This window comes from Zootoca vivipara, chromosome 13 (assembly GCF_965207765.1).
Source record: "Zootoca vivipara chromosome 13, rZooViv2.hap1.1, whole genome shotgun sequence".
Classification (NCBI taxonomy): domain Eukaryota; kingdom Metazoa; phylum Chordata; class Lepidosauria; order Squamata; family Lacertidae; genus Zootoca; species Zootoca vivipara.
The window spans coordinates 34,772,996-34,799,533 of record NC_142596.1 but is presented as its reverse complement, the minus strand read 5'-3'; the positions used below and the strand labels follow the sequence as shown (position 1 = coordinate 34,799,533).

At 49.0% G+C, this 26,538-nt stretch overlaps 3 protein-coding genes across 9 annotated transcripts in view; 1 reads left to right on the top strand and 2 right to left on the bottom strand.

The window, feature by feature from the left end:
* Window positions 1-18,376, top strand: part of MSS51 (MSS51 mitochondrial translational activator) — a 39,916-nt gene extending 21,540 nt beyond the window's left edge. For 3 of the 6 annotated variants that reach the window (XM_035130724.3, XM_088657427.1, XM_088657428.1), the window contains exon 7: window positions 1,940-6,450. In XM_035130724.3, coding sequence (XP_034986615.3) covers window positions 1,940-2,168 — 229 coding nt within the window. In that variant the 3' untranslated portion in view covers window positions 2,169-6,450. Of the gene's footprint in view, window positions 1-280; window positions 6,451-18,169 lie in introns of those variants that run through there. The other 3 variants (XR_009558546.2, XM_035130725.3, XM_035130728.3) reach the window with 3 other exon arrangements.
* On the bottom strand, window positions 4,199-19,501 carry LOC118092560 (cytoplasmic phosphatidylinositol transfer protein 1). Of its 2 annotated transcripts, XM_088657429.1 has the most exons (7): window positions 19,173-19,501; window positions 17,237-17,308; window positions 16,248-16,343; window positions 15,475-15,630; window positions 14,706-14,769; window positions 9,297-9,417; window positions 4,199-7,762 (listed from the first exon to the last, which is right to left on the bottom strand). In XM_088657429.1, exons 1-6 carry the CDS (start codon window positions 19,353-19,355, stop codon window positions 9,335-9,337), a joined length of 654 nt encoding a protein of 217 aa, XP_088513555.1. In that variant the 5' UTR covers window positions 19,356-19,501; the 3' UTR covers window positions 4,199-7,762; window positions 9,297-9,334. The 2 variants fall into 2 exon arrangements, with proteins under 2 accessions (XP_088513555.1, XP_060138618.2); XM_060282635.2 differs by lacking the exon at window positions 9,297-9,417.
* Window positions 19,502-19,672: 171 nt separating this feature from the next.
* LOC148683685 (cytoplasmic phosphatidylinositol transfer protein 1-like) overlaps window positions 19,673-26,538 on the bottom strand; it is a 33,694-nt gene continuing 26,828 nt past the window's right edge. Inside the window, exons 3-4 of the mRNA XM_088657430.1 lie at window positions 25,723-25,871; window positions 19,673-19,990 (exon numbers count right to left, since the gene is read on the bottom strand). Of these exons, the coding sequence (XP_088513556.1) occupies window positions 19,819-19,990; window positions 25,723-25,871 (321 nt within the window). The 3' untranslated portion in view covers window positions 19,673-19,818. The remainder of the gene's footprint in view (window positions 19,991-25,722; window positions 25,872-26,538) is intronic.

Genomic DNA, 26,538 nt, shown 5'->3' with positions numbered 1-26,538 from the left:
GGTACTGGGGGCAAAAGTGGGCAGATGTAACTGTTACCTTCACAAAGCAGGCTGCATTCACAGGAACATAGGAAGCTGCCTCATGTTGGCTCAGACTATTGGCCTCTCTAGCTCCATATTGCCTACACTGACTGGCAGTGGCTCTTCAGGGGTTCAAGCAGGAATCATTCCCAGCCCTACCTGGACATGCCTGGGATTGAACCTGGGCAAGGCTGATGCTCTAACCACAAAATCACAGGCCTTCCAGCTGCACATACACTCCCTTCTATTCTCCTTCTAGGACATTTTGACATTTGCCGCTCATTTGGACATCCAATCTGCATTAGGAATGTGCAGGAGAGGCCGCATGGCATTCGAACAGACTAGGATGGAAGAGGGAGGCATAGGAGGAATGGCTAGGGGGCTGTTGCAGTTGCCTCCCAACATCTACCACCTGAGGCATTTGCCCCATTTTGTCCGATAGTGGGGATGGCCCTGAACTCATTGAGTTATAAGAAGCTACACAGAATCTGGGAACTGGAGCCTTCTCTTTTCAGTTTGCTAGGACTGACACCAAACCCATTGTGGTCCCATTAGGGCAGAATGCCCAGGAAGCCAAACCAATATTGGCATTCTGTCGACTTTTGAAGATGTAGCTGTTTGCACACATATTCCTTTGATCTCTTCCCAAGCCCCGTTTCAATTGCTGTGTTGTTTTATTGCCTATTTTAATTATGTAAGTGCGTATGCATAATTTATCTTTAGTCAATTTTCAATATAATGAGATACATGCTTACATTAAAACAAGGTGGGGGAGGAAGATTCATAAATACATACCTGTCAGGGAGACTCCCTACAGGGAGCCTCCCCCCATCATCCCGACCAGCACTTCGCCCAGCGAGAGCGGTAGCAGCGGGTCAGGAGGAAGTGGAATGGAGGAGGGCTCAGCGAGGCATCAGAGCCCTTGCACCGCTCCAGCCAACCAGCGGAGGAGGGAAGGCTCAGCGATGTAGCAGAGCCCCGGCACTGCCCTAGCTAACAAGTAGAAGAGGGAGCACAGCCTCTTCCGGTGCCCGAATTGAGGCGCGCACCCAAACGCAGGGTTAGAGGGCGGCGTTTCGGGGTGCCCAAGCTTTTATGCTGGCCCAGAAGCAGAAGGGCACCATTGCCAGATTCTGCGAGTGACTAGGAGGTCATGTTTTCTGTTATCTCTGCACTGTAAACAGTATGCACAATAAAACCCTTAAAGACAGAGTGAACTGGAGCATCTTTACTCGGGAGTAGCTGCAACAATCCTCTGACAATACCTAAAAGGAAGGAATGAGAAAAATTCACGAACGTGGAAAATCCATTGTTTTGATGGGATTGTGTATTTTAATCATGGATGTTTATATATTAATATTTCTGTAAATTGGATTTTATGTATAAGAAAACTTAAAATTATCTTCATTAATTTTATTATGACATTTATACCCCATCTTTCCTCCAAGGAACTCAAGGTTGCATACATAATTCTCCTATTTCTACCCTCAAAACCACCCTGTTGAGGTAAGCTAGGTTGAAAGGCAGTGACCAGCCAAGTGAGAATTTGAACCCTGAACCCCAGGTCCTAGTCTAACACTCTAATCACTACTCTATGCCAGCTCTATTCAGTGGGTGCTAATGAAGTCCAGGCAAGGTTGTGTTAAAGCATGTGTTATTTCACACTTTCCAGTGCATTTTTCTGTTGCTTTCATTGCAAGAAGTCTGAACTTTTGAGGAAGTGGGTTTGTTGTGCAAAACCTCCCCATCCATTATAACAGCACAACTATCATGGGCTGATACGTGATTGAGTTCCACCCCAAAATAGTGACTATCTGGATGCACTTGAAAAACCATGCAGGTTCTAAAATGACCTAGCCAGTGCTAACTGAAAATGAGCTGGCAGCACTAACCAAGACCCCTTCCTTCTTTCCCCCAGTGAACAGGAAATGAAGAATTCGCTCAAAATCTTGATGGAGCTAGAGACCCAGATCACAGGCTGTGGGCCCAACCCCTTCGCCTCCCTCAAACCAGAACAGGCCTACTCAAACCCCAATAAACCTCCTGTCTACTGCAACTCCCACTACATGATGTTCCGGGGGCTGTCTGCTCCCCCAGATGAGCTGGACATAGGAGAGCTGGATGGGGGTGAAGAGAAGCGAGATTAGAGATGGGGAAGCTTAGAGCAAGCGACTTCAGGCAGCAAAGGCTTCTTGGTTTCCCCACATCTGTTCAACTACTTGCTTGGAGCGGACAGAGATGTCAGGAACGCAAGCGGCTGTTTTGTGTGCATGCTCATTCTCAAAGCTGGCCCCGTCCTTGCAGCTGAAGGGCAGATTCCAAAGGTAGCAAACAGGGAAGGGCCGTAGCTCAGTGGGGAAGCATCTGCTTTGCATGCAGGAGGTTGTGGATTCAGCCCCCAGTGTAGGATTGGGGGATATCCCTACCTGAAACCCCAGAGAGCTGCTCTGAGGCCGTGGATGTTGGCCCTCCCGAACTAGAACTCACATCAACCCCAGAAACCATGAAGCTACTAGCCATGATGCCTGTGCTCTGCCTCCGAGGTCAGACGCAGTAATACATCTTGAGTACCAGTTGCTGGAAACCACAGGAGTGCTTGGGTCTCACTTGTGGGTTTTCCTCCAGGCATCTGGCTGGCCTCTGCAATACCAGGATGCTGGACCAGAGGAGCCTTTGGCCTGATCCAGCAGGCTCTACCCGTGGGCTCCATGGTTGGAGGCTGAAGAGCTTTGGGATACCAGTTGCTGGAAATTGCAGGAAGAAAGTGTGCTGTTGCGCTCAGGATACTGGACTAGATGGGACATTGGTCTGATCCAGCAGGCTCTTCTTAAGCATGGCCAATGTCCTGTGGACTTGTTTTTTCAAAAGCCAAGCCATGGACTCCCTATTTTTGAAAACGTTGGTATCTTTGTGGTAGTTTTTGTTATGTGAATGGTGCCACGACACCCTCCAACATGTCCCAGTGCAAAACCAGGCCGTGCTCCCACGCGAGTCACATGACCTGTGCAAAGACACGGCATACATTTTTGGGTGCCGCAGTATCAAGAGTTTGGGGCATACACGTGTTCGTGAGAGCATGACCCCAAAACAGGATGTCCTGAAAAAAATTGACAGATATGTGCTATGGACCCCCTGGGTAGGTTATGCCAGGCATGTCCAACAAGTAGATTGTGATCTACCAGTAGATCACAGGACGTCTGTAGTAGATCACTGGCTTCCCCCAAAGAAGCTCAACAACTATGGCTCCCCTAAAAAAAGCTCAACATTTTTGCCCTGCAGCCCGTCAAAACGGCGCTTTCCTCCTCCCTAAAAAAAGCTCAACAACTTTGACCTGAACTCCAAAAAGGGGGTAGATCACTGCCAGTTTTTAACTCTGTGAGTAGATCGTCGTCTCTTGGGAGTTGGCCACCCCTGGGTTATGCAAACCAACAATTAGAAGCCACTGGTTTAGACCATACTGAGCAAGATAGCTCAGCGGCTCTCCAGGGTTTCAGGTAGGAATTTTTACCAACCCTTTCTGGGAGTGCCCAACTTCTGCATGCCAAGCAGCTGCACCACCTGAGCCATGGTATATCTAGCCACCTTTTTGTCTAGCAGAAATAAACAGAAGGGAGAGGACTGTTTGTGAACATGGAGGGTGGGGAGAGGACCCCAGGATTCACTCCCCCCCCAAACCCTGATCTCATGCTGCCTTTTACTAAAAATAAACCTGCACACTATTCAAATTTCTCATCAAGTATTCCTGCCTTCTTACTTACAGCCAACCCAGGTGGTGGCAGCCCTGGCTGTCAACTTCTTCATCCTCCTTAGGCTCAGTGTTAACCCTGGTAGAACTTGGCAGAGAGGAGGCGGAATGGGGATGAAACTAGAATTAGTTGGCTCTGGTGCCACCTACTGCTGGCCTCCTGCCCCACCAGTCTCAATAGGCACCAGCCACCACTGATTTTATATGACACCCCTTTAGTGCAAGTCCAGAGGTTTTACAAATGATGCCGGGAAATGTTTCCCAAACAGTGTGGCCAGACACCCAATGCTGTAGGAAAGGTCACTCAAGAGCGCCAGAGCAAAAGCAGCAAGGACCCAGGGGATGGAAGTGTAATAAATAAAATACAAATCGGGTATGATTGCCAACATCATGTTGACCCCTGCTGAACCAGTTGCACAAGCACAAGGATGGTTTTCCCATGAGAAACTGTTTTTATCACTCAGTTGTTGTTTTTTTAAAAATAAAGCATAACAGAATGGCTCCTACACAGATCACAAATTATCTACATAGGATTTTCCCATACACACCAATTCCCCCCATTTCCAAGGCCCGTGGAATGCAGATCTAGTTCCCCATATTTCGGCAGACATATAAAGTGTAAGCATAGTTCATAGATGGCTAATTAAAGTACATATTGCTGGATCATCTCTCTGTGCCATCTACTGCCATCTATTCTTCCTGGGAGCGTGGATGGATCTTGGGGGGTCAGAATCCCACCCAAGCAACACTTCAAAACATGTTTGACCTCGATAGATAATGTGCATCAAACACCAGTCCACCTTCCTCAACTGGCAACCCTGAACCACACGGTAAGCTTTCCGAGGATGTTTTTCTCGAGGTCTCAGTTTAGTTCCTCCAAAGCGCTTCCATCGAAAAGGGTGGGGATCCAGCAATTTCTGTGCATTCATAGGCAAAATGTAGCAGCTGGGATGGCAGTCTGGGAATCAAAGGGGCCAACCACAAAAGAAGCTAGGAGCCGATGCCTACACTCAAAAAGGGCAGCAGTTCCGTTCTGCGACAGAAAGCAGTGCAAATTCCAGTAAGGATGCTTGTACATTGAGGTTCGGAGAGCACATTAAGACTTGAGAGGCTGACATCTGAGGAATCTGTGGCACCGCCTTGAAGCCCCCTTCCAGACGGGGGCTGCACTTCTGGTTTTCTGCAAGGCAAAAAATTGGACGCTGGTGATGGCAGGAGAGTTGGCAGGCTCTGAGTGTCAGTTGTTGGGGAGTCGAAAAGAGGGGAGATGGCTGTTGTGCTTGGGTCCTGATTGCAGGCTTCCCAGATGGGTTTGGTTGGCCTCTGTGAGAACAAGAGCCAGGAATAGATGGGCCATGGGCGGATCCAGCAAGGTGCTTCCTACGCTCACATTAAACTTATGGGCAGGACCAGAGGCGAAAGAAGGCAGAGCTCGTCCCTTTTTGGGGAGCCTTCCAGGAGCCACATGGGCAACCTTTCCTGGAAGATAAGGCTATTCATGGAGAGTAAGACCACCAATGGCTACTAGCCAATATGGACATGTCCTACCTGTGCTGTCACAACAAAGACAGGATGCTAGACCAGATGGCCCTTTGGCCTGATCCTGCAGGACGCCATTTATGTGTGTGCTCTGGCTGTGGCTGAGATGGACGCTGAGGGCACTGATACTTCCCACCTCCCATGAGGAGGGGCTCCTGCAGACATTTGCTGCAGTGGTGGGAATGGCCCCTGATCCAAAGGCACGGAGGAAGAGGTCCGGTGGCCACTATGTGAGGGAGGCAGAAGGGGTGGAAAGGACCCAGAAGAATCTTACTAATTTAAGACATGTAGGGAAACTGGAAACTGCCTTACAGTAAGCCAGACCATTGGTCCGTCTCACCCAGCATCGTCCACACTAAGTGGCAGCAGCTCTCCAGGGTTGCAGGAAGCCTGTGCTCTCCCTCTGAGCTAAGGCCCGTTTTGTCTCCCGCTGTTCTGTGCAGCTCAGTATTGTCTATGCCAATCTTCGACAACCTGGTACCCTCCGGATATTCTGGACTGCAACTTTCATCAGCCAGCATTGCCATGCCAGTTGCTGGAAGCCCAGTTGCTCGAATCCTGCTTGCAGGTTTCTCTGGCCACTGTGAGAACAAGATGCTGGACTAGATGGGTCACTTGCCCGATCCAGCAGGCTCTCCTTATGTTCTTATGGGAACTGTAGTACAAAACAACTGGAGGACCTTAGGATAGGGAAAGCAGGTCTACACTGACTGGCAGCAGCTCTCTTGGGTCTTAAGATGGGGGTCTTTCCTAGCCCTACGTGGAGATGCTGGTGATTGAGCCTGCGCCCTTCTGCTCTTACCCCTTTATGAGTTGAATAGACTATGCCAGTGTAAACAGATTTGATTAATTTGTTGTCCTTTTGCTAGCCGCAAGGCACTGGGTGAGAGCTCTAAAAGCAGCAATCCTGGCTACATAGCAGTCCTGCTCAGTCCCAGCTTCAAAAAAACAGATTCCAGGTATTGCCTATACAGTACAGTAATTTCAAGTTGCTTTCTGTAGCCATAGGGACTAGAAGCTTGTTTTATAGCAGCCCCCCAGAATGGAGATCTTTAGCATGCCTTGCTATCAAATTCTGCATGAGGGTGGTGTGGAAAGTATAGGCAGGTCTGCTCTCCATTCTGAATAAACGGGGGGGGGGGGGGGGACAAATAACAGGAAATCTCTCCCTATTCAGAAAAGGCCTGTCTGTGTTACAAAGAACACTGTTAATCAGTGCTAAGGCCCCTCCAGACATCCTTTATATTGTGCATTCACCAATATTTGTGCTCACAAAGGTATCAGGGTGTGCAATCCTGTTTTCAATACTGTTTGCACCTACTAAAGATTTAGGGCAGAAATCCTGCAACTTTTTATATGCCACTAATGTTCCAGTTTTTTTTGGGGGGGGGAAGTGGTGGTTCTTGCTTTGTTGCACAAGAGCTGCCCGTCCAGGTGTCATAAAAATGATAACCTTTGGGAAGCATCGCAGAACAGCTAAAAAAGTGAAATGAAGTGCGGACACCCCGGGATAAATCCACTATGAATGCACTACGATTGTGTCAATGACACACTGCAGAAAACTTCTGCATGAAACAAACAAACCCTCAGTCTGGAGGGGTCCTTATTCCACTGGTGATTCTTAAGACCTCAATGTCAGGGATTGAACCTAGGACCTTCTGGTGGGAGACAAGCAATCCAGGCCTGCCCACTCCGCTGAGTCCCAAAGGAACTCAAGATGGCGCAGTAAATTTCACTCAACATTTCTGCAAGGGAGGAGAAGCTCAGGATGTGTGTGTCTGGACCGGTGTGTGTGTGTGTGTTATTCTGCAATACAGGGATATCACAAGTGCCCCAGGTCAAACAAGGGGAAAGTCAGAGAATCCCTGCCGCGTTTGGATGGACGTCAGCCAGAACAAGTCAGAACGGTTTACTTTTCAAGAGAGCTGCCGAAATCCAGGGAAGGGAGTGGCGGGCCACAAGTCGTAGGCCTTTCCTCAGTCCAGCAGATGGGTGTGGCCCAATTCTCAGGACAAGGAGAAACTTAGAAAGGCCATTAAAAAACCAAAAAAACCCACACATAAATATTTTTTTTTTTTAAAAAAACCAGACGAAAGCAAGGTACATGCCTTCCTGTGGAAATGAAGTGTGTGTGGGGCAAGTCTCTTTGACGAAGGAAGGGGTGGCGAATCGGGAGCCGGGGTAAGCCTCGTGGAGCCAGGCGTCACTCTGCATTGGCACGCTCCCTCAGGACTGGGAGAGAGAGCATCTCCGGGGCAGATTTCTTCCGCGGTCTGTCCTTGGGCACACTGAGGAAGTCCGGCGCGTCGCCGCTGAGGGGAGTGGAAGGGGCGCTCTGGGTGTTGGGGGGCAGGCGCACTCCGCTAAGGGTCAAGGTGGGCTCCGCCATGCCGACAATCTCGTTGGTCGCCTCCTGGGTTTCCTTCTCATACAGGCGCACCTCATCCATCGTCATCCCTGTGGGAAGCAAAGGTGGAGGGAGGCTTTGTGAGAAGAAGTTGAGGTTGGTGAGGCCTGAGCGGCTGCCTCTCCTCCCCCAGGGCACCACTTGCCTCTCTTTGGAGCCTTAACGAGGAGGAGAGCGGGGCAAGGGTCAATTTTAGCTTCCCCTCCATCCCCGGGTACAGCAGCGTGGTATAATGGAAAGAGTGTCAGACAAGAACTTGGGAGAGCAAGGTTCCAATGAGGATCACTGGGGGACCTTGGGTATGTCACCTGTCTCTCAGCCTACCACACAGGGTTGTTGTGAAGGGGAAAATGGAGAGCGGGAGAGCAATAAAAGACCACCTAAAGTTATTTGGAAAAAGTAGTAGGATTGAAATCATAATACTAATCTGCCCTTCACCCCGAGGTCTGAGGAGGACTTATAACAAATATCATCATTATTCACCCATTCAGCCTTTATTGGCATAGGATTATTCTTATTTGTAATAATGTACAATTACTGTATCACTGCTGAGGACAGCTCACTATTGTATCACTGATAACCCTTAAAAATAAAGTTGAATATTTGTTTTTGAAAGCCCAAATCTAAATCAAGTGTAATTTAAAATAAAAACAATGATTTTAATAATAAAATTACCACCATCATAAACAATGAACATGTCGCCCTCAATTCTGGGCAGTGGATCAATTTTATTTATTTATTGAATTTATATTCTGCCCTATACCCAGAGGTCTCAGGGCAGTTCACAGGCCAATCCATCAATCCATCCCTTCTGGAAGCAGAGGACTCAGATTCAAATCCAGGCCTGTGGGCTACCCCCTTTCCCTCTCTTTCTGAGAGCGGTGGGAAACCTCCGGCCGGATACTCCATTCCACCCACCATCCCACCCAACACTGGTGCTCAAGCTTTCCTGGGCTGGTATTGTTGGTGCTCCTTATATGTTTTCTCCTCTCTTTCTTTCCTCCGTTTGTGTGTATACTTCTGAAAACTTTGCCATTCCCCAAGTACAGTACAAGGATCCCTGTCCCTATTGCACTATGTGGTGCTGTGTTTGCTGGGTAAGGATGGGCACTCTGAATGGAATTCCCCCTTCCATTCAGGTTGGCTGGTGACCCAGCATTCCTGCACATCTATGGGGGAAAGCCATGAAGTCAGTTCAATGCTCATCACAGGAACAACTGGTAGCTGCCTTGGACAGAATTATGCCATTGGTCCATCTGGCTTAATACGGCCTACACTGAGTGGCAACGGCTCTCCAGGATTTCAGACGGAGGTCTCTCCCAGCCCTACCTGGAGAGGCCGGGGATTGAACCTGAGAGTTCTGCATGCAAAGCAGATTGCTCTGCCCCTGAGCTACAGCCCTTACCCAACATGCTCCAGACACCCTTTGCACTGCTGCAGCTCTCATGCATCTTGGGCACAGAAAAGGCATAGCTGGGTCCAAAGGACAGGGGAGCCTTAGCAGGAATAGGGCTGGGTCCTGCTATGCCGAGATCCAGGAGAAGAAAGGAAAGACCAAAAAGCAAAAACAAAACATATACATACAAAACGGGAGTCCTGGGCAGGGCTGGCCAGGTGGGGCGTTAAGGGTCCTGGGTGCTGAAGTTTTTATTTGTGGCCACGTGCATCTGAGTCTCGAAGGCACGAACCTCCTCCAGGGACATGTCTGTAACACGCAGAGATGCTCTCAAAGCTCAGTAAAGCAAGCCGGGCTCGGCGGAAGGAGGCGCAGGAAACCCGGAGGTGCCGAGGCCCCACAAAGAGCCAACGAGTGGCCGTCACAAGACGCTGGAGCTGTAAGGGCCACAAGGGGCCGGTCCCAAATGCACCACCAACTGCAATGGTGTCTGTGGACAGGATTTCTCCTTCCTGCTGCGGGAAGCACATTTGGCCCCTTGGCCCTAACCCCACCCAACGGAAGATGGGCTGTGCAGGACGAGGTCAAATCCTGCCCTCTAAACAGTGCCTGGCCACCTGCTCAGGGTAAGAGAGGTGCAAAATGTGGCGACTCAGTTCAGGGGGTCTTCCCAAATGTCTGCCAAGCGATGATCTGTACGCCGAGACGAGGTGGGGGAAGGAACCCTTCTCTCTCGGGAGCAGCACTTGCACAGCACTGACCATCAGGAAAGGGGGAGGTTGAAGGCGAAAAGGGATGAGAAAGCCTTGAGCAGCAGTGGAGGGCAGAGTTGTTAGTATCATTATGCAGGAGACAGAGAAGGGGAGGAAAAGGCTACCAGGATGCCTAACAGGAAGGGCACAGGAAGTTGCTTTACGCAGAGGCCAATGGCCTATTTAGTCTAGTCCTGTCAAGCTGCAGCTTGATCAGCACTCGTCTCTCCATCTGTCGGCAGCCTCCTTCGCTGGCCACAGCTGATTTGGGTCACACTACACAGAGCTTAGGAGGCAGCTCATGAAACACAACTGCCTTCCTCTTGAAAAGCAGCTACAATCTTAAATTGTTCAGAATTATCTATGGGGAGCACAATCCAAAGCCCTGACAAAAGTCTTGGCTTGCATTAAATGGCTACAGAAATGCACCAAGTTTCTAACCCTCCTGCAAAGTGAGGCCCAGAAATGTGCCCCATTTGGTGGAATCTCAGAAAACAATGAGAGCAAAACAAAAGTTTCATTGGCCAGGGAGGTTTTCCTACTGTAGTTCGTTGCTCCAATTCCTATGTAATTTAATTAAGCTTTGTGAATTACGCCCTGTGTGCTTTAATCCAAACAAATTAAGCAACCACAAATGTTAAAATATATTTTAAACCATGAAAACAACACCGAGTGTATATGGAGTTTTGGCTTTACTCTGTTATCTATTCTCTGCATAAGTTTCCAAGTTCTAGTGCAACATTATGCCAGCAGGTGGTGCTACAAGCGAACAGGCACTCTTGCTGAAACCTTCTGCACAGACACTGGTGGTTTCTTCCCAGCTATTCTGTTTGGTACGCTGCTCTCCCACCTAAGGTGCTTATAAGAACAAAGCCCTCTAGTCCTGCATCCTTTGCCTCTGCCTCAGTATGCCAGAGCACTGGTCCAGCTCTCCAGGGTTTCAGGCAGGGGTCTCTCCCAGACCTGCCTGGAGAAGCCAGGGATTGAACCCGGTGCCTTTTGTGTGTGGTTAAACCACAGAGCCTAGGGCTTGCCGATCAGAAGGTCGGCGGTTTGAATCCCCGCAACGGGGTGAGCTCCCTGCTCCTGCCAACCTAGCAGTTCGAAAGCACGAAGTGTAAGTAGATAAATAGGTACCGCTCTGGCGGGAAGGTAAACAGCATTTCCGTGCGCTGCTCTGGTTCGCCAGAAGCGGCTCAGTCATGCTGCCCACATGACCCGGAAGCTGTACGCCGGCTCTCTTGGCCAATAAAGCAAGATGAGCGCCGCAACCCCAGAGTTGTCCGCGACTGGACCTAACGGTCAGGGGTCCCTTTACCTTTTAAGCCACACCCCTCCACGCCCCAAAAGTTTCCTCCTGTTTGCCTTTGTTGTTGTTTAGTCGTGTCCCACTCTTCGTAACCCCATGGACCATAGCTGTTGCATTTGTTTCTGCAAAATGCTAGTTCCTTTGGGCTTCCTTTCAGAAGGACCAGTGGAGTACAAATAAAATGAGAATATAAGAACACAAGAGCAGCCTGATGGACCAATGGTCCAGCATCCTGTTCTCACAGGAGCCACCCAGATGCCTGCGGAAAACCTGCAAGCAGGACCTGAGCTGAAGAAAACTTTCCCCTCCTGCGGTTTCCAGCAAGTGGCATTCAGTAGCATTACTGCTTCCGACCGTAGAGGCAGAACACAGCCATTGTGGCTAGCAGCCGTGGGTATCCTCCATGCACTTATCTGATCCTCTTTTAAAGTCATCCCATCTCACTACAAAGGTGGCCAACATTAATAGGCAAAGTCACCTAGCCAGCACCTGCTAAGAGCCAACAACTCACAGAAGAAGGGACAAGCCTCATGCAATGCCTTGTTGACCCCTGACCTCACACCCTCCCTGCTCCTTTTGCAGCTACAGTGGTGCCTCGCTAGATGAATTTAATTCGTTCCACGGGTCTTTTCTTATAACGAAAAATTCGTCCAGCGAATCCCATAGGAATGCATTGAATTTTATTTATTTATTTTTTTGCCAATAGGAACACATTAATTGAATTTCAATGCATTCCTATGGAAAACCGCAATTCGCTAGACTAATTTTTTGTAAAACGAATTCGTCTAGCGAGGCAACCTCCGCTAGAAAAAACCTTTTGTTAAGCGGAAATTTCGTTAAGCAGGGCATTCGTTAAGCGAGGCACCACTGTACCCTCATTTTCCCTTCTTCCCTTTGCTTCTCTGCTGCCACTAGGGGGCGACACAGGCAAGCACACAGCTGGACCGGCCCCGTGTGTGGGGGGGGGAGGTGTGGGGAGGGACTACATGGCCAGTAGGTCCTCAGTCGTGGATCTGTAACGGGGAGTCAGGTTCTGTGTGCCCTCTCCTAGCAGGGAACCGAGCCACGCAAAGAAGCCTGCCCTTTCCAGGCTGCAATGCATCCCAGGATGCTGCCTGACCCTTATAAAAAATACACTCCCTGGTTGGAGTTGTAAGAGGACTGGTTGCCTCTGCATCACAACCCTCCCAGAGTCCCTGATGCCAACCTGACATGAACTGCGCTTAATGCGGTTTCTGAGGACCTTATTCTCAGTTACTCCACAGGGTGGGATGACGCAGGGAAGCATACGGAGTCAGACCATCGCTCCATCTAGCCCAGTATCCCCTACACTGACTGGCAGAGGCTCACAGAATCGTAAGAGTTGGAAGAAACCACAAGGGCCCTCCAGTCCAACCCCCCTGCCAAGCAGGAAACACCATCAAAGCATTCCTGACAGATGGCTGTCAAGCCTCCGCTTAAAGACCTCCAAAGAAGGAGACTCCACCACACTCCTTGGCAGCAGGCAGGTGTTTCTCCTAGCTCTGCCTGGAGATGCCAAGGATCTTTTCTGCATGCAAAGCAGATGCTCCACCACCAAGTACAGCCCCTTCCCTTTAACCTGGAATTAGAACCAATGGGTGGGAATTAGCAGGGGGTCATGGCACATTCTGGCTGCAGAGTAGAATAAGCTTCCACCTAGTCAGATACGTTTGAGAGTGGAACACCAGCTTGCCTCGGGAGCTGGCAGGGCGCATTTAAGGAGAGGCAAAGTGGCAAGCAATGTCACAGATCCTGCAGTGAGCAAGGGTGGGCTGGATGGCTTCTCGAGGTCCCTTGTGTTGACTGTGATACATATAATTAGGCAGGAAAGGCCTAGGAGATCAGCCCTACTCTCTGGAGATGAAATATTCCTGTGTTCCCTTGTGGTGTGGGGTTGCGGTACAGAAGTGGTTCTGAATCCACTGGCTCACTCTCTCTGTGTTTTTTCAGGGTTAGCATCAGCTCCCAATAACACCAGGCAGTTGAGAGCACCCTTTGCGCTGCTGCATGCTTAAGACCTCCTCCCTTGGGAATCAACAAGCTGCCATTTTAAATTTCCCACGATGCCCCAGAGCAATACTAAATCAAGCTCCTCTGGGCATTATGGGAAATTTGAAGTGGCCGCCAGCACTGGTCTGAGAGCTGCTGCTGATATGTAAGCCCACTGTAGGGGGCAAGGAGGAGACGGCACAGGAGCCCCTCACCCCCCACCAGGCTGGAGTTGATCCTGCACATGCACACTCAAGAGGCCTTAGATCCAGACAACATTGGTACAAGACAGCACAACCTCGGTCAACACTGGAGCAAAGCTCAAAGGAAGAGGAGGCTCAGGAAAATGTTGGAGAGGGGCAATGAAGAGGACAGGGGTTGAGGGGGAAAGTTAGCAGGGTTAGAAAAGGAAGGTGAGAAAAAAGTGGAGTCTGCCTTCCACTTACCTGTGGGAGTCTAAACACCTTTCTCGCTTACAGTTTCTCAGAAGGGGATTTGTGAGGTAAGAAGGACGCTGTGTCTCAAATAGTTTAGAGGGGTGAGAAATTTTGTGGCAGCTCCTAGCCAGAGGTGGCTTAGAGGCACTACGGGGCTCTTTAATACAAGAGGTTTTTTGTATGAGTTCTACAAGGCTGAACCAGAGACTAAGGAGGAACAATATGACAGCCAGGGCCACACCTTCAATTGTCTGTAGGTAGGAAGGCAGGCAGGTGGGGGCTGGCTGAAGGCAGAGTGAGCTGGGTGGGGCAGTGGTCACTGATGGACCAGCCTCCACAGCTTTGGGTGATCACAACTCCACTCCTTTGCCATGAAACCTAGAACTGCACACAACTGGACATGTCAGGCCAGAACTGATTTGCTACATAACATCCCCCAAAGTGGATCCCAAAATTTTGCGAACACTGATCACCGCTGTCTGACCTCTCAGCTGCAAACCTCTTTGTTTCAATATGAATTTAATTAATGGTGTGTTGCTCTTTTGTGCATTTTGTGGAGATCTTCAAAATCAAGAAGAGGGCTTATAAATGGGTTTAGTAAATACAGATAAATAAAATAAGTGGGGCTTGAGATTTATGAGAGACATCAGTGACAGCTTTTAGCTCCAGGAGAAACAAAGCAAACATTTCCCAAAAACAACATTTCCATTTGTGTGCAGTTGTAGGATCGCATTAGAGGGGCCCACACTCAAGAATGCAGGTCACAGATTAGTTACCGTTTAACCATCTTGTTTTACTTACAATCAGGGGATTTAAAGGCACAGTGAAGGGCAGGAGGCTCTCCCCATTAATTCAGTGCATGCTTAAAGTTTTTTTTAAAAAATGAGGGCCCTACTCTTGTGTTGCTGATTAGGAGGAAACAGGAGGTCTATACTGATGAATGCAAAATGCAATGATGTAAAGAGCAGGGCAGCCTAGGGAAAGGGGACCCTGGAGCAGCAACTTGATTCTCCCACGGCCCAAAGAGTTTTCACACACTCTCTTCCCACCCACTCTGCAACCAGCAACACAGCAAAAAGGCTCACTTACCACACCACTCGTCCACCCAGGCAAAGGCTTGCCTGTGGCCGATCAGCAAGATGTCCCGGATGGCCTGCAACCCAAAACTAGGTTAACAACTCCTCAGGTATCTTCTATCTTTTGGGGGACAATGATCACAGCAAGCCCCATGGGGAAGTTCACCCCCCCTCCCATTGTAACCACCAAAGGCTGCTATGCTAGCAGAGCGGTTGAGAGCCCTGCCAGCAGGAGGCAGCAATGCACAGACTGATCTCCTATGCTCCAGAGAAGCCTTCCCTGCTTTGGATTGCACCTCCCATCAGCCCCAGCAAGCACAGTCCAGTCAGTGACTGCCTAGCCCTGCTATAAAGCCAGTTGCTCCACGACCTTGCTGAGACAACACGGATGGTTGGCTCAGCTGCAGAAGCACTCTCTGTGGTCCTGAACACACCCTGATCTCCCTCCAAGGTGCTGACTTTTGCCTTCTCCAGGAACCCAGGAACTTTTGACCTCCTCTGGCTTGAGCCATCAGCCCTCCTTGGAGGCGGACATTCCTGAGGATCACAACAGCAATCCATTTTGTTTCAGGGGATGATGGGCTTTGTAGTCTAGCAGCATCTAGGCAGGCACAGGTTCCCCACCCCTGGCACAGAATATTGCTTTGACGCAGGGGGGTAACCCACCTGATGAGATTCAAGGACTTCTCAAAGCTCAGGAAGGTTACCTCCCACACTCCCTGCCAAAGCAGGACCCATTCCATCCCTCCAGGTCCCCAAATGTCTCCAGGCTGAGCTCTCACCTTGTGAGCAAACTGCTCCACCCGTGTCTGCAGCCCCCACACCTCAAACTTGACCGTCACCAGCTTGTAGGAGCACATGATGGGTTGGGTATGCTCTCGCCAGCCCTCCCGCAGCGGGCCACGGCCAGTCTTGGTTGAGCTGAAGTACCGAAGATCCTACCAACATGGAGAAGACAAGTATAAGGAGCCGATGGACCACCATTTGAATAATGTTAGAGGAAGACTGGACAAATTCATGGAGGAGAAGGCTACCAATGGCCAGCAGCCATGGTGGTTGCAAACTGCCTCCATGGTTGGAGGCAGCTAGTTGCTGGAAACCACAGTAGGAGAGAGCGCTCCTGTGCTTGGGTCCTGCTTGAGGGCGTCTCTCCAGGCATCTGGCTGGCCACTGCGAAAACAGGATGGTGGGCTAGATGGCCTTGATCCATTCATTTTGATGGGTCCACTCTGCATCAGACCAACACTGGGTACAGCCCAGGATTCCTGGACTAGACAGGCTTTGGTCTGATTCAGCAGGGCTCTTATTAAATGGAGCCTCCACACGTAGAGGCAGTGTACCTTGGAATGCCAGTAGGTGAGGGACAAACACAGGCAGAAGGCTTCCTGCCCTGCCTGTGGGCTTCCCAGGGACATCTGATAGGCTACTGAGGATGATGGACAAGATGGGCCTTTGGTTTGATGCAGCAGGGCTTTCCTTACAGTCACAGCAGGACTCAGGCAAGGGAAAGGCCACACACAAACCTGGGTATAGGTGCCCCCCTGCCTCACATTACCTCTAGGCTCCGGTAGTAGCGCTCTGGGATTTCATCAAAGGCGATGTCTAGGAATGTCACATCGTGGTCTCCCAATATGTTTTCCTTGTGGAAGATCTGGGAGGGCAAGAGGTGGAGACAGAGATTGGGGCTGTCAGGCCAGCAGCTTGGGTGTAGGGCAGGGCATAACACACAACAACTGGGAAAGGCCGTAGCTCAGTGGTACAGGATCTCCTTTGCATGCTGAGGGTCCTGGGTTCAATCCCCAGCATCTCTAGGGCATGCCTTGCACCTGAAATCCTGGAGAGCCTCTGCCAGCCGGTGTAGACAATACTGAGCTAGATGGACCAAGGGTCTGAACTGGTACAAAAGCAGCTTTCCTGTCTTCTTAATTTGTGTCCCTCCAGATGATGTTGGGCTGCAGCTCTCATCATTCCTAGCTCCTAAAGAACTGGGAGCTGTAGTTTGTTAAGGGTGCGGAGAGCTGTTGGGAAACCCCTATTCCCACCACAAAACTACAATTCCCCGAGTTCCCTGGGAAGAGAGACTGATTGTTAAATCCTTATGTTAATTGTGTCTCTGAATGTGGGTCTCCTCTCAGTACCCTTAACAAACTACTGTGTCAACGATTTTGGGGGGAAGCTAGATTGTAGATTGTAAGCTCCTCAGGGCAGGGACCTGTTCTCTGCAAAATCCCATGCAGCAGAAAGTCCCTTGCCAACCTGTCTCCAACTACAGGACATCAGCCTGAAGTTTCAAAGAGCTGCAGCCAATCAGAGTAGGACCTGCTGGCTAGATGGTGGAATGGACCACCGATTCCATACTAAGAAGAGGCATGTTTCCCCCTTAACTGAAGCTCCTGATTGGCCACACTGCAAAACAAGGAACCCAAGACACCAAAGGACACCCTCCCCACCTCCCATCGCATCCTGTTGCCTCTTGGAGGCTGTCGGTTAGGGATGGCAGGCAGTTCTGTGCCAGATTGAGGGACCCTCCCAATAAGCACTTACATTTGTGCTGTCTCCGCAGTTGTCCTCGTACTTGGTCTCTATGTAGATAGAGAACTTTGGCAGGAAAGAGCACTGCAAAAGAAGTGAGGAGGAGAATCTCAAAAGGTGAACCTGGGATGGGGAACCTACGGTCCTGCAGATGTTAGCCATGCTGGCTGGGGAGGGGGATGGGGGATGGGAGCTGGACTCCAACAACCACCCGCTCCGCATCGCTAATACAAGTGGGCAGATGCAGCTGGCAAAGAGGAAAGCCGGCAACTACCCACTGCTAGATGCTGCTCCCTCTCGCCTGCCTGGTCATGGATAACTCGACACCCAAGGGCATGCTACGGACTCAGATGCACAGCTGCAATTATAACGTTATAAGTGCATGATAAAATGATAAAAATGATAAAATGATAAAATGACTGGACCTAATGGTCAGGGGTCCGTTTAAGTGCATGATAAGTGCATGATAACAGGGACCCAGGTGGCGCTGTGGGCTAAACCACTGAGCCTAGGGCTTGCTGATCAGAAGGTCGGCGGTTCGAATCCCTGTGACTGGGTGAGCTCCCGTTGCTTGGTCCCAGCTCCTGCCAACCTAGCAGTTCGAAAGCACGTCAAAATGCAAGTAGATAAATAGGAACCGCTACAGCGGGAAGGTAAACGGCGTTTCCATGTGCTGCTCTGGTTTGCCAGAAGCGGCTTTGTCATGCTGGCCACATGACCTGGAAGCTATATGCCGGCTCCCTCGGCCAATAATGCGAGATGAGCGCGCAACTCCAGAGTCGGTCACGACTGGACCTAATGGTCAGGGGTCCCTTTAAGTGCATGATAAAAATGTGACACCAGATGGCGCTGTAGAGCTCAATGGCAAATTGCATATACTGTATATATTATAGCGTGTTTTTCCCCCCATAGCATTTTCATGGTGTTTTTTTTATATCTGTGTAGATCTAGCCTGTGTGCCAGGGAGGAGGAGAGAGAAGTGAAGACAACAGCACTTGCTGAAAGACACCAGCTCATAAAATCAGGAATGTGTGTCTAACAGTGCAATCCTATACACAGCCACCTGGGAGCCAGTCCTATTGGACTCAACAGGGCTTACCACTGAGCAGAAAGGATTGAAAGGGTGCAATGCTGCAAAAATGGCCAATAATTTAAAGGGCCGGGGTGGGGGTGGGGAATAAAGGAAGTGTTTTGGGAAATGGAGGAATGGGAGGGTTCTGCCCAGACTGATCAGGCTATGCTTCTTTAAAATGTACAAGTCTGGTAGCAAAGCCTAGATTATCTCTTTGTTTTATGTATTGATTATCACATTTATACCCCACCTTTCCTCCAAGGAGCTCAAGGCGGCATACACACCTCTCCCACTCTCCATTTCATCCTCATCCTCACAGCAACCTTGCGAGGTAGGTCAGGTCACAAGAGATAGTGACTTGGGGCACCCAGTGGGCCTTGTGGCTGAGTGAGAATTTGGCCCTAGTCCAACACTCCAGTCACTGCACCACAGTGGTGCTATCGTGCATTATAATTTTGCGGGGAGGGGAACTCTAGCTGCCATCAACCGCTGCTAGCATGGCCAGCTGCTGAGGGATGAATGGAGCTGTAGTCCAGCAACATCAGGAAGGCCTGAGGTTGGAAAAGGCAGGCCTAACCTACCTCGCAGGGTTCTTGTGAGGAAACAATGGTGCTGGGGAGGCCATGTCAGCCACTATCAGCTTCTTGAAAGAAAGGGGAAGATAAACCTGGGGAAATTCACAGGCTGACCGCGACATCCCCCAAAAGGTCATTCCCTACCTTCCTGTCGCATATTCACTTGTTACCATGTGCAGCCTCCTGCCTGGAGGAGTTGGTGCTGCCTCAGCCACACACACACCCCAGAAGTCCAGGATACACGCTGTTCCTTTGGAGAAGCAGCAAAGTGCCTAACAAGCAAGCACATCTTGGCACTTACCGTGTACTCTAGAGCCGATGGCGAGGCGATTCCAGGAATCCGCAGGACAGCAGAGGAAAGAAACAGAGAAAACCAGCGATGAGATGGGGAGGGACAGCCGCTGCGGCAGCCATAACTGAATTTCCCTTGACAACTTAAGCCACCCAGCTCTAGCACAACAGCCCAGGCAGAAAAGAGAAGCATTGGTTGAGGTTCCTTGCACCCAGCCCCGTTCCTATCAGGAAAAATGCAAATGGGAATTCAGGGAAGCCTTTTGCCCACCTGGTGGGTGGCTCAGGAGTCGTATCCAACTAATGTTCAAAAGATTCATATACCACTTGACTGTAGGAAACCTCAAAGCAGTTTACAAAGAGAATAAAGCACTGAGATCATTAGTAAGAACAATACATAGAACAAACCATGAACACATCAGCATTCTAAATATCTGGGTAAGCTTGTCGAAACGTTTTCAGCAGGCGCCAAAGACAGTACAGTGAAGATGTCTGCCTGACATCAATCTTTTAGTGTGGCAGCTCCTACACTTTGGAACTCCCTGCCTATTGTTTTTTTTATATATCTGTGTAGATCCAGCCTATGTGCCAGGGACAGAGGAGAGAGAAGTGAAGATTGTAGCTCCCTCACCCGACACTATTCCATTCTGGGGTTCTCAAGAGGTGTTTAGTTGGGCCCTGCAGAAAGAGGTTGTTGGGTGAGACGGAGATTTGTCTGATTCAGAAGAGCTCTCCTTACCTGTGATTGTGTATGGGTAATAGTTCCAGGCCTTCTCTGTGATGTAGAATATTCGTGGCGTCACAGCGCGAGCCCAGCTAGGCAGCTTGCTAATGGTGGGACAGCACAGCATAAAGGGGAAAGCAGAGAAAATCTTTAGATGGGCATGTCTAAGCCCAAGTAGGCCAGTCTTTAAAACCCAAAAGGGATGTGTAAGTGCTGTAGCTCAGGGGGTAGAGTATCTGCCTTGCATTCATAAAGTCCCGGGTTCAATCCCCAGCGTCTCCAGTTAGTGCTGGGGAAAGACCACTGTTCAAAACCCCGGAAAGCACAGAAGATAAACTGGGGCAGAGAATCTGTAAGGCACCAGGGACTTTGCATTGCAGACTCTGACAGTTAAGGCCCAGGCCACTTATTCTAAACAGTGTTTTTGCCTGGCTGGAATGCATCCTTGAACTCTGATGTTGCCTCTTGCTTAGCTGGAAAGGGGACAGAGAGAAGTGTGTGCATGTATGTAGAAACTACTGTACAAAGGTAACATTTACATCCATTGCTCTGCACATTTTTGCCGCAGGCCTCACACACCACTGACATGTGGCCCTTGGAATGTTCCCAAGAAGGAAATATGGCCCTTGGGCTGAAAAATACCCTCCCCACCCAACAGCCAAATGCTTCCATGTGGCTGGAAGGCATGGCTGAGCACAGATACAAGTTTGTAGCACCTGGGGCAGGGAAGGGAGAGGGAAGACAGAAGAGTTCCTTTCTCACTGTGCCGTGAAGGGCTCACTGTGCCGTGAAGGGAGAGATGCTGGCTCTCCCGTCGCTTTAGACCACCAGCTGAAATCTCACAGGCTTTCCTGCAAACGGATCAAGCAATGCGGTACCCAAACTGTGGGGTGGAAAAAGGCAAGGGCCCCTCCGCCCCAACCGCTTTGATTAGATTCTGTGCTCTATAAATAGCATCCCCCGAGAGGAGAATCGTGAGAATGCAGTCTAAAAATACTGCCCCCTCTTGCACGGATGGCTCCCGCAGCAGCTACTGTAAGCAGCTTGCTCCCCAGCAGTGCAGTGAGACAAGTCCACGCAGCCAAAGCTGTCTCCGAAACACACGTTCTGAGCCAGTGGGCAGTTGGGCAAAAGGAGACAGGTCTCGGCAGCCTTGGAGGGAAGCTTGCAGTAAGGGAGGTGCATGTGAATGTGTGGAAGCAAGGGGAAGAAAAGCAAGGGAGGAGCTGGGAAGCAGAGAGGGGCTGCTTGCCTGATCCATTATGCCGGGAGCATTTGGAAGCAAGGGGATTTAGCCTTGCTGAAGCTTATAAGCATTGCCTATTTTCAGCTGGGTGGGTGGAATGACAAGTGAAACTATTTGTAAGGCCAAGTACATGGGCAAGCCAAGGTGTTTTGACATCCTGAGCATGTCAGAGAGCTAGAACAGAGCCTCTGCTTGGAAAGATGCCTGTAGCAGCTGTTGGTTTTGACAAATGTTAAGGGTTAAGCAACATGGCGCTGGACTACAACTACCACCAGCCCCAGTGTTTTGGGGTGATGGCTATTGTAGTCCAGCAACATCAGTGGCAGAGTATCTGTGTTGTATGCAGAAGGGTCCCAGGTTTAATCCCTGGCATCTCCAAGCAGAGCTAGGAAAGACTGCAGAGCTGCTGCCAGTCAGTGTAGGCAATGCTGAGCTAGATGTACCAATGGCTTGGCTTGGTATAAGGCAGCTTCTTGTGTTCTTACCCCACGCTAACATCACCTGTGCAAACTGCACACACACACACACACACTTCCAGTCACATTCAGCATAGTCACCAGCTCCACAAGGCCTAGATTTGTTTAGCAGCAGTAGCAGAAAGGAACAAGGAAATTATAGCAAAGCACAGTAACTTCCTCATTCCACTCTGCTCTGGTGTTTCTAAGACAGACATCACTGGAAGTCAGCCAAAGGAGCCAGCACTCCACTAACTGGCTCATCAATTGGCCGAGAGATAGGGTTGGAAGGCAGCTCTCTGCAGGTGGCTACAGCAGCTGCCACAATTGATGGCTGCTACTGTCACAGAGAGGCTTCTCTCCATGTGCAAGCTATATGTAGAGCTCACATATGAACCAGGGTTACAGCGACAGGCAGCAACTACCACCACCAAGTCAGCTGGCCTCTCCCACCAAGATTTACAGAGAAAGAAGATTATTTCAAAGAAAGGCTGTAGCTTAGTAACAGGGCATCTTTTGCATACAGGAGGTCCCAGCAACTGCCATTCAGAGACATACTGCCTCTGTTAGTGGAGGCAGAACACAGATATTGTGGGATACTAGAGATGTGCATGTTGGGGCTGATGGGAGTTGGAGTTGAAAAATTCTGGAGGACACTAGTGTGAGCTTGGGTTCCTCTAGGCCAGTGGTCTTCAACCATAGGTCCCCAGATGTTGGTTGACTACAATTTGTATGGTCCCTATTAGTTAAGTTGGCTGGGAATGATGGGAGTTGTAATCAAGATATTTCAAAAACCTCACATAGAGGAGCAGTTTGAGAACAAAACATGGGAGCATGGCCTGCTCAACTGGTTCTCTGTGTTCTAATGGCTTTTCTTTGTCTCACCAAATGCCAAGATTTAACAGTTATTGTCTCTTGGTGAAACTTTCCTCTGCTTTGTCCAGTTCTCTGGAATTAATGTCTACAAAATAGAGAGGTAGAGCAGCCTTTTCCCAACATGGTGCCTTCAACCTGCCAAAGAAAGACAACTAGACAATGCTCCAATCTCTCAGGGGCGGGGGAGCAAGCAATGCATAGGTGCAGGATCACACCACACCACACCACACACACACACACACAAACACACACACACAGTCCTCTACTCTGCCTTGTGTATGCATTGCAGGAAACCCTGACCAGCATCCAGTTTTTGCGAAGTGCAAATGTTTCAGGACAGTGTTGATTTTTTTTAAACAGAAGGATACGCTTCTCACCCTTCCGGTGTGTATAACAGGGATGGGGAAGCTTTCTCAGCCCGAGGGCCACACCCCCTTATCGGGAATCTTCTGGGGGGCATGTGCCAGTGGTGGGTGGGGCTAGAGGCAAAACTAGGTGGAGCAATTAATGTGATTCTCACCTTTGTACAGCTGGCTACATTCTAGCTGCACAAAGCCCAAGTTTTCTATACCTCCAGGAAGCTAGAGGTGTTATCACAGTTTAAGGACACATTTCAGGTAGGAAAAAAACACTCAAGAAGGGCAGCCAGTGAAGGGTATGGCTTGGGGAGCGTCCCAAGGGCCAGGCAGAGAGGTTGGAAGGGCCACATTCAACCCCCAGAGCCAAGATTCCATCTAGGTCAGGCATCCCCAAACTTTGGCCCTCCAGATGTTTTGGATTACAATTCCCATCATCCCTGACAACTGGTCCTGTTAGCTAGGGATCATGGGAGCTGTAGGCCAAAACATCTGGGGGGCTGCAGTTTGGGGATGCCTGATCTAGGTACACATAATTTTTTGCTGTCTAACAAAACCTAGGAAGAGAGAAGGTCAACCGAGGCAAAGAATCACAACATTTGGGGGCGGTTACTGAGAAGCCCCTTCCTCTTGTCCCTGTCAGCCGAGCCACCTCCCCATCCAGTCATGACACCGAGAAGGGCCTCTCTGCCAGATATTAGGGTCTAGGACAGGCTTCCTCAAACTCGGCCCTCCAGATGTTTTGAGACTACAATTCCCATCATCCCTGACCACTGGTCCGGCTAGCTAGGGATCATGGGAGTTGTAGGCCAAAAACATCTGGAGGGCCGAGTTTGGTCTAGGACAGGCACCCCCAAACTGCGGCCCTCCAGATGTTTTGGCCTACAACTCCCATGATCCTTAGCTAACAGGACCAGTGGTCGGGGAAGATGGGAATTGTAGTCCAAAACATCTGGAGGGCCGAAGTTTGGGGATGCCTGGTCTAGGAAGTCCTTCACACTCAGCTGCGTGCATACACTAACATGCCCCACTCCATTGACAGGTATGCCTGCATCGCAGAGAGCACCTTTGTGAGGAACGGGGTCAAGCCAAGCAGAGACAGCTCTGTAGGTGGCAGAAGTTAACAAGGGGAGGGGGAGGGCTATGCCTTTTGTCTCCAGCAGTTTTCAAACAAAAGCCAGTCTTGAGTAATTGTCAGAATCCATGACAAGTTAATTGGAAAGCGAAGAACAAATGGGGAGAACAGCAAAACACTGAATCAGCAAGGTACAGCCGGTGGGTGGAAGAAGGGAGGGGGGGGCGCACGATGATAAAGCTCAGTGGCAGATCATGTGGTTTGCATGTACAAACTCATACCCCACTGGCTAAAAGGATACTGACCTTTAATCTGAGCATGGGCATTCCCATGGCATGGTAGAGCCCCCCCCCCCGTCCCAGAAGAACCATAGCCCCCAGATCTTCAGCTTTCATTGTGCAAAACGAAAAGGCTTGACCATATCCGTAGCATGCATTTAAAGCCCTGTGTTATTTCTCTCTCTCCCTCTTTTAGAACCACAATACTACATGGCCCCAACTGAACGATACGTGTAAAGCAGTATTGTACTACTTTTAAACAGTCATGGCTTTCCCCCAAAGAATCCAGGAGCTTTAGAGTTGTTAGGAGACCCCTATTCCCTGCCTAGAGTGGTTTAGCAGGCAATTCCTCTTCCTAGGGAAATCTTGAGAATTCTAGCTGTCTGAGGGGGTCTCCTGACAACTCTCAGCAACTCTTAACAAACAATAGTTCCCAAGGAGCTTTGAGGGAAGCCATGACAGTACAAAGTGGCATCAGAAGTGGTTTAAATGTATAGTGCTTAGAGATGTGAAGGCCCGGAAAAAACCCGGGAAAATTGGGGGGGGGAACCGCTTCCCCCCGTTTTTTTCCTGAAGCCTTTTTTGTTTTGTTTTTTCCTAAAAATTGGAAAAATAAAAAATTGATTATGGAATGTTTCATTTTTTAACATGATGAATAAAATATTTTAAGATAAGGGGTTCAAATATTTTATAAATCATTTCTAAAAATATGTATGGTATCAGATTATTCTAATTTCTGTGAGGACAAGCAAGTCCTAGGTTACAAACTGAACTCTCCAATGCAAGAACAAGATACATTTCTTCCTTTAGGAGGTGCTGTTGTCACCAGAAAAGAAAAAGGTTTCAGTTTTGTTTTTGCATGCATGTGATATGCATTGGTTCTGTTCCTCTTCACTAGGCCTCAAAGCACTGGAAGAAAATACAGAGCAACAAAAAGGGCCTAAAAGTTTATACTGTACTTAATTTAAAAAGGTTAGGTTTAGGGTTACTTCTGGATTTTAAAAAATTGTTTTGTGGAGTTTTCTTTGTTCCACATAAACTAGTAAACAGTTCAGGAGATTGTTGCTCCATTTGTTACAAATACAAATAAATATTATTTTAAAAGTAAATTTTGTTTGTATTAATTGTTTGGATACACTATATTTTTAATATGCTAGTTGTGATAATTTTATGCCCATTAAAATTGTCCATAGTTAATGTTTCTAAAGTAACATAATGACTTTCAATCTGGAAAAGAAAAAAGAAGTGCCAATGTAGCATTTTTTTTTTCATTTTTTCTGAAAAGTTCCATTTCCCCTCGAAAAAAACCGAGGAAAACCCAGGTTTTTACCGAGCTTCAAAATTTCCAGAAATTTTACATCTCTAATGTGCTTTTTAGAACGCTTAAAAAAAATTGTTTGGTTCTGGTTGTGTTTCTTGCCTTGAGTCTCCTTGGGAGGAACGATGGGAGATAATAATCTCAGATCATGATTTCTTAAAATAAAATAAAAAACCCAACCCAAAACCACACACACAAACATAACAACAAAAGCCACTGGCTGGCTTCTCACCTGGAGAGGTGCACCCGTTTTTCGGTGAACTGGCCACGGCCGTGGACAGGGTCTTCGTGGGGCTCATTCTTCACCACTTCGACACCTTCCCCTTTGTCACTCTCTTGGTGGCTGTGCTTGCTGATGGTGTACAGCTGCCCAACACGGTACTGTTAAGGAAACACAAGAGACTGTCATCTTGTGATAGTGTGCACAGCTCAAGAAGCCGAGTTGAGGGGGCCCTGAGTGGGGAGGACTCCCTCTGCCTGCCATTCTCTCAGCCATACAAACTCTGCCTGCCTGAAGCCGGACTGGCCTGTTGAGATCCGAGACTCAACACAGCGGCATTCCTGTTATTTCCGATGTGCAGGTATAAGTGCTATTCCTTAAATGGCCAAAACAGCCTCCTCTGCCCACGAAAAGGAAGGGGACGCCAAACTTGGGGGAACCCCTAAGTTCAATATACAGTCTACCCTTCTCTAAGCTTCCAAACCTCCCCTTCTGTCCAAAATCTGTAATATGTGGATAATGGCCTATACTAGAGAATTATCATAAGAGTTACCGGGACAATATACCAAGAGTATTTGACCACTCTAAGGCTGAAATCAATAATACTTACTTCTTCTTTTATATACGGTGTGTGTGTGTGTAATTAAATATTTCTTATTGTACAAAAACACATGTGTTGTCTCTTTTTTCAAGTTGTGTTTTCTACAATTCAGTTTCATTTGTTGTGAGACATTAGTGTTACATACAATGTTAAGTTATGAAGAAAAGGGGGGAGAAAGGAAAAGGTGAGTGGGGTGGGGTGGGGTGGTTATGTTAATAAGAATTACT

What these genes read in the sequence shown, in the direction of transcription:
- LOC118092560 (XM_060282635.2), bottom strand. Translation starts at nt 19,355, where the DNA reads ATGCTTCTCTTTTCTGCCTGGGCTGTTGTGCTAGAGCTGGGTGGCTTA. An exon ending in ACTGCGGAGACAGCACAAAT is followed by an intron (nt 16,344 to 17,236) that starts GTAAGTGCTTAT and finishes TTGCCCTCCCAG; the next exon opens with ATCTTCCACAAGGAAAACAT. An exon ending in CTGGGTGGACGAGTGGTGTG is followed by an intron (nt 7,763 to 14,705) that starts GTAAGTGAGCCT and finishes TGCTTCCCACAG; the next exon opens with GGATGACGATGGATGAGGTG.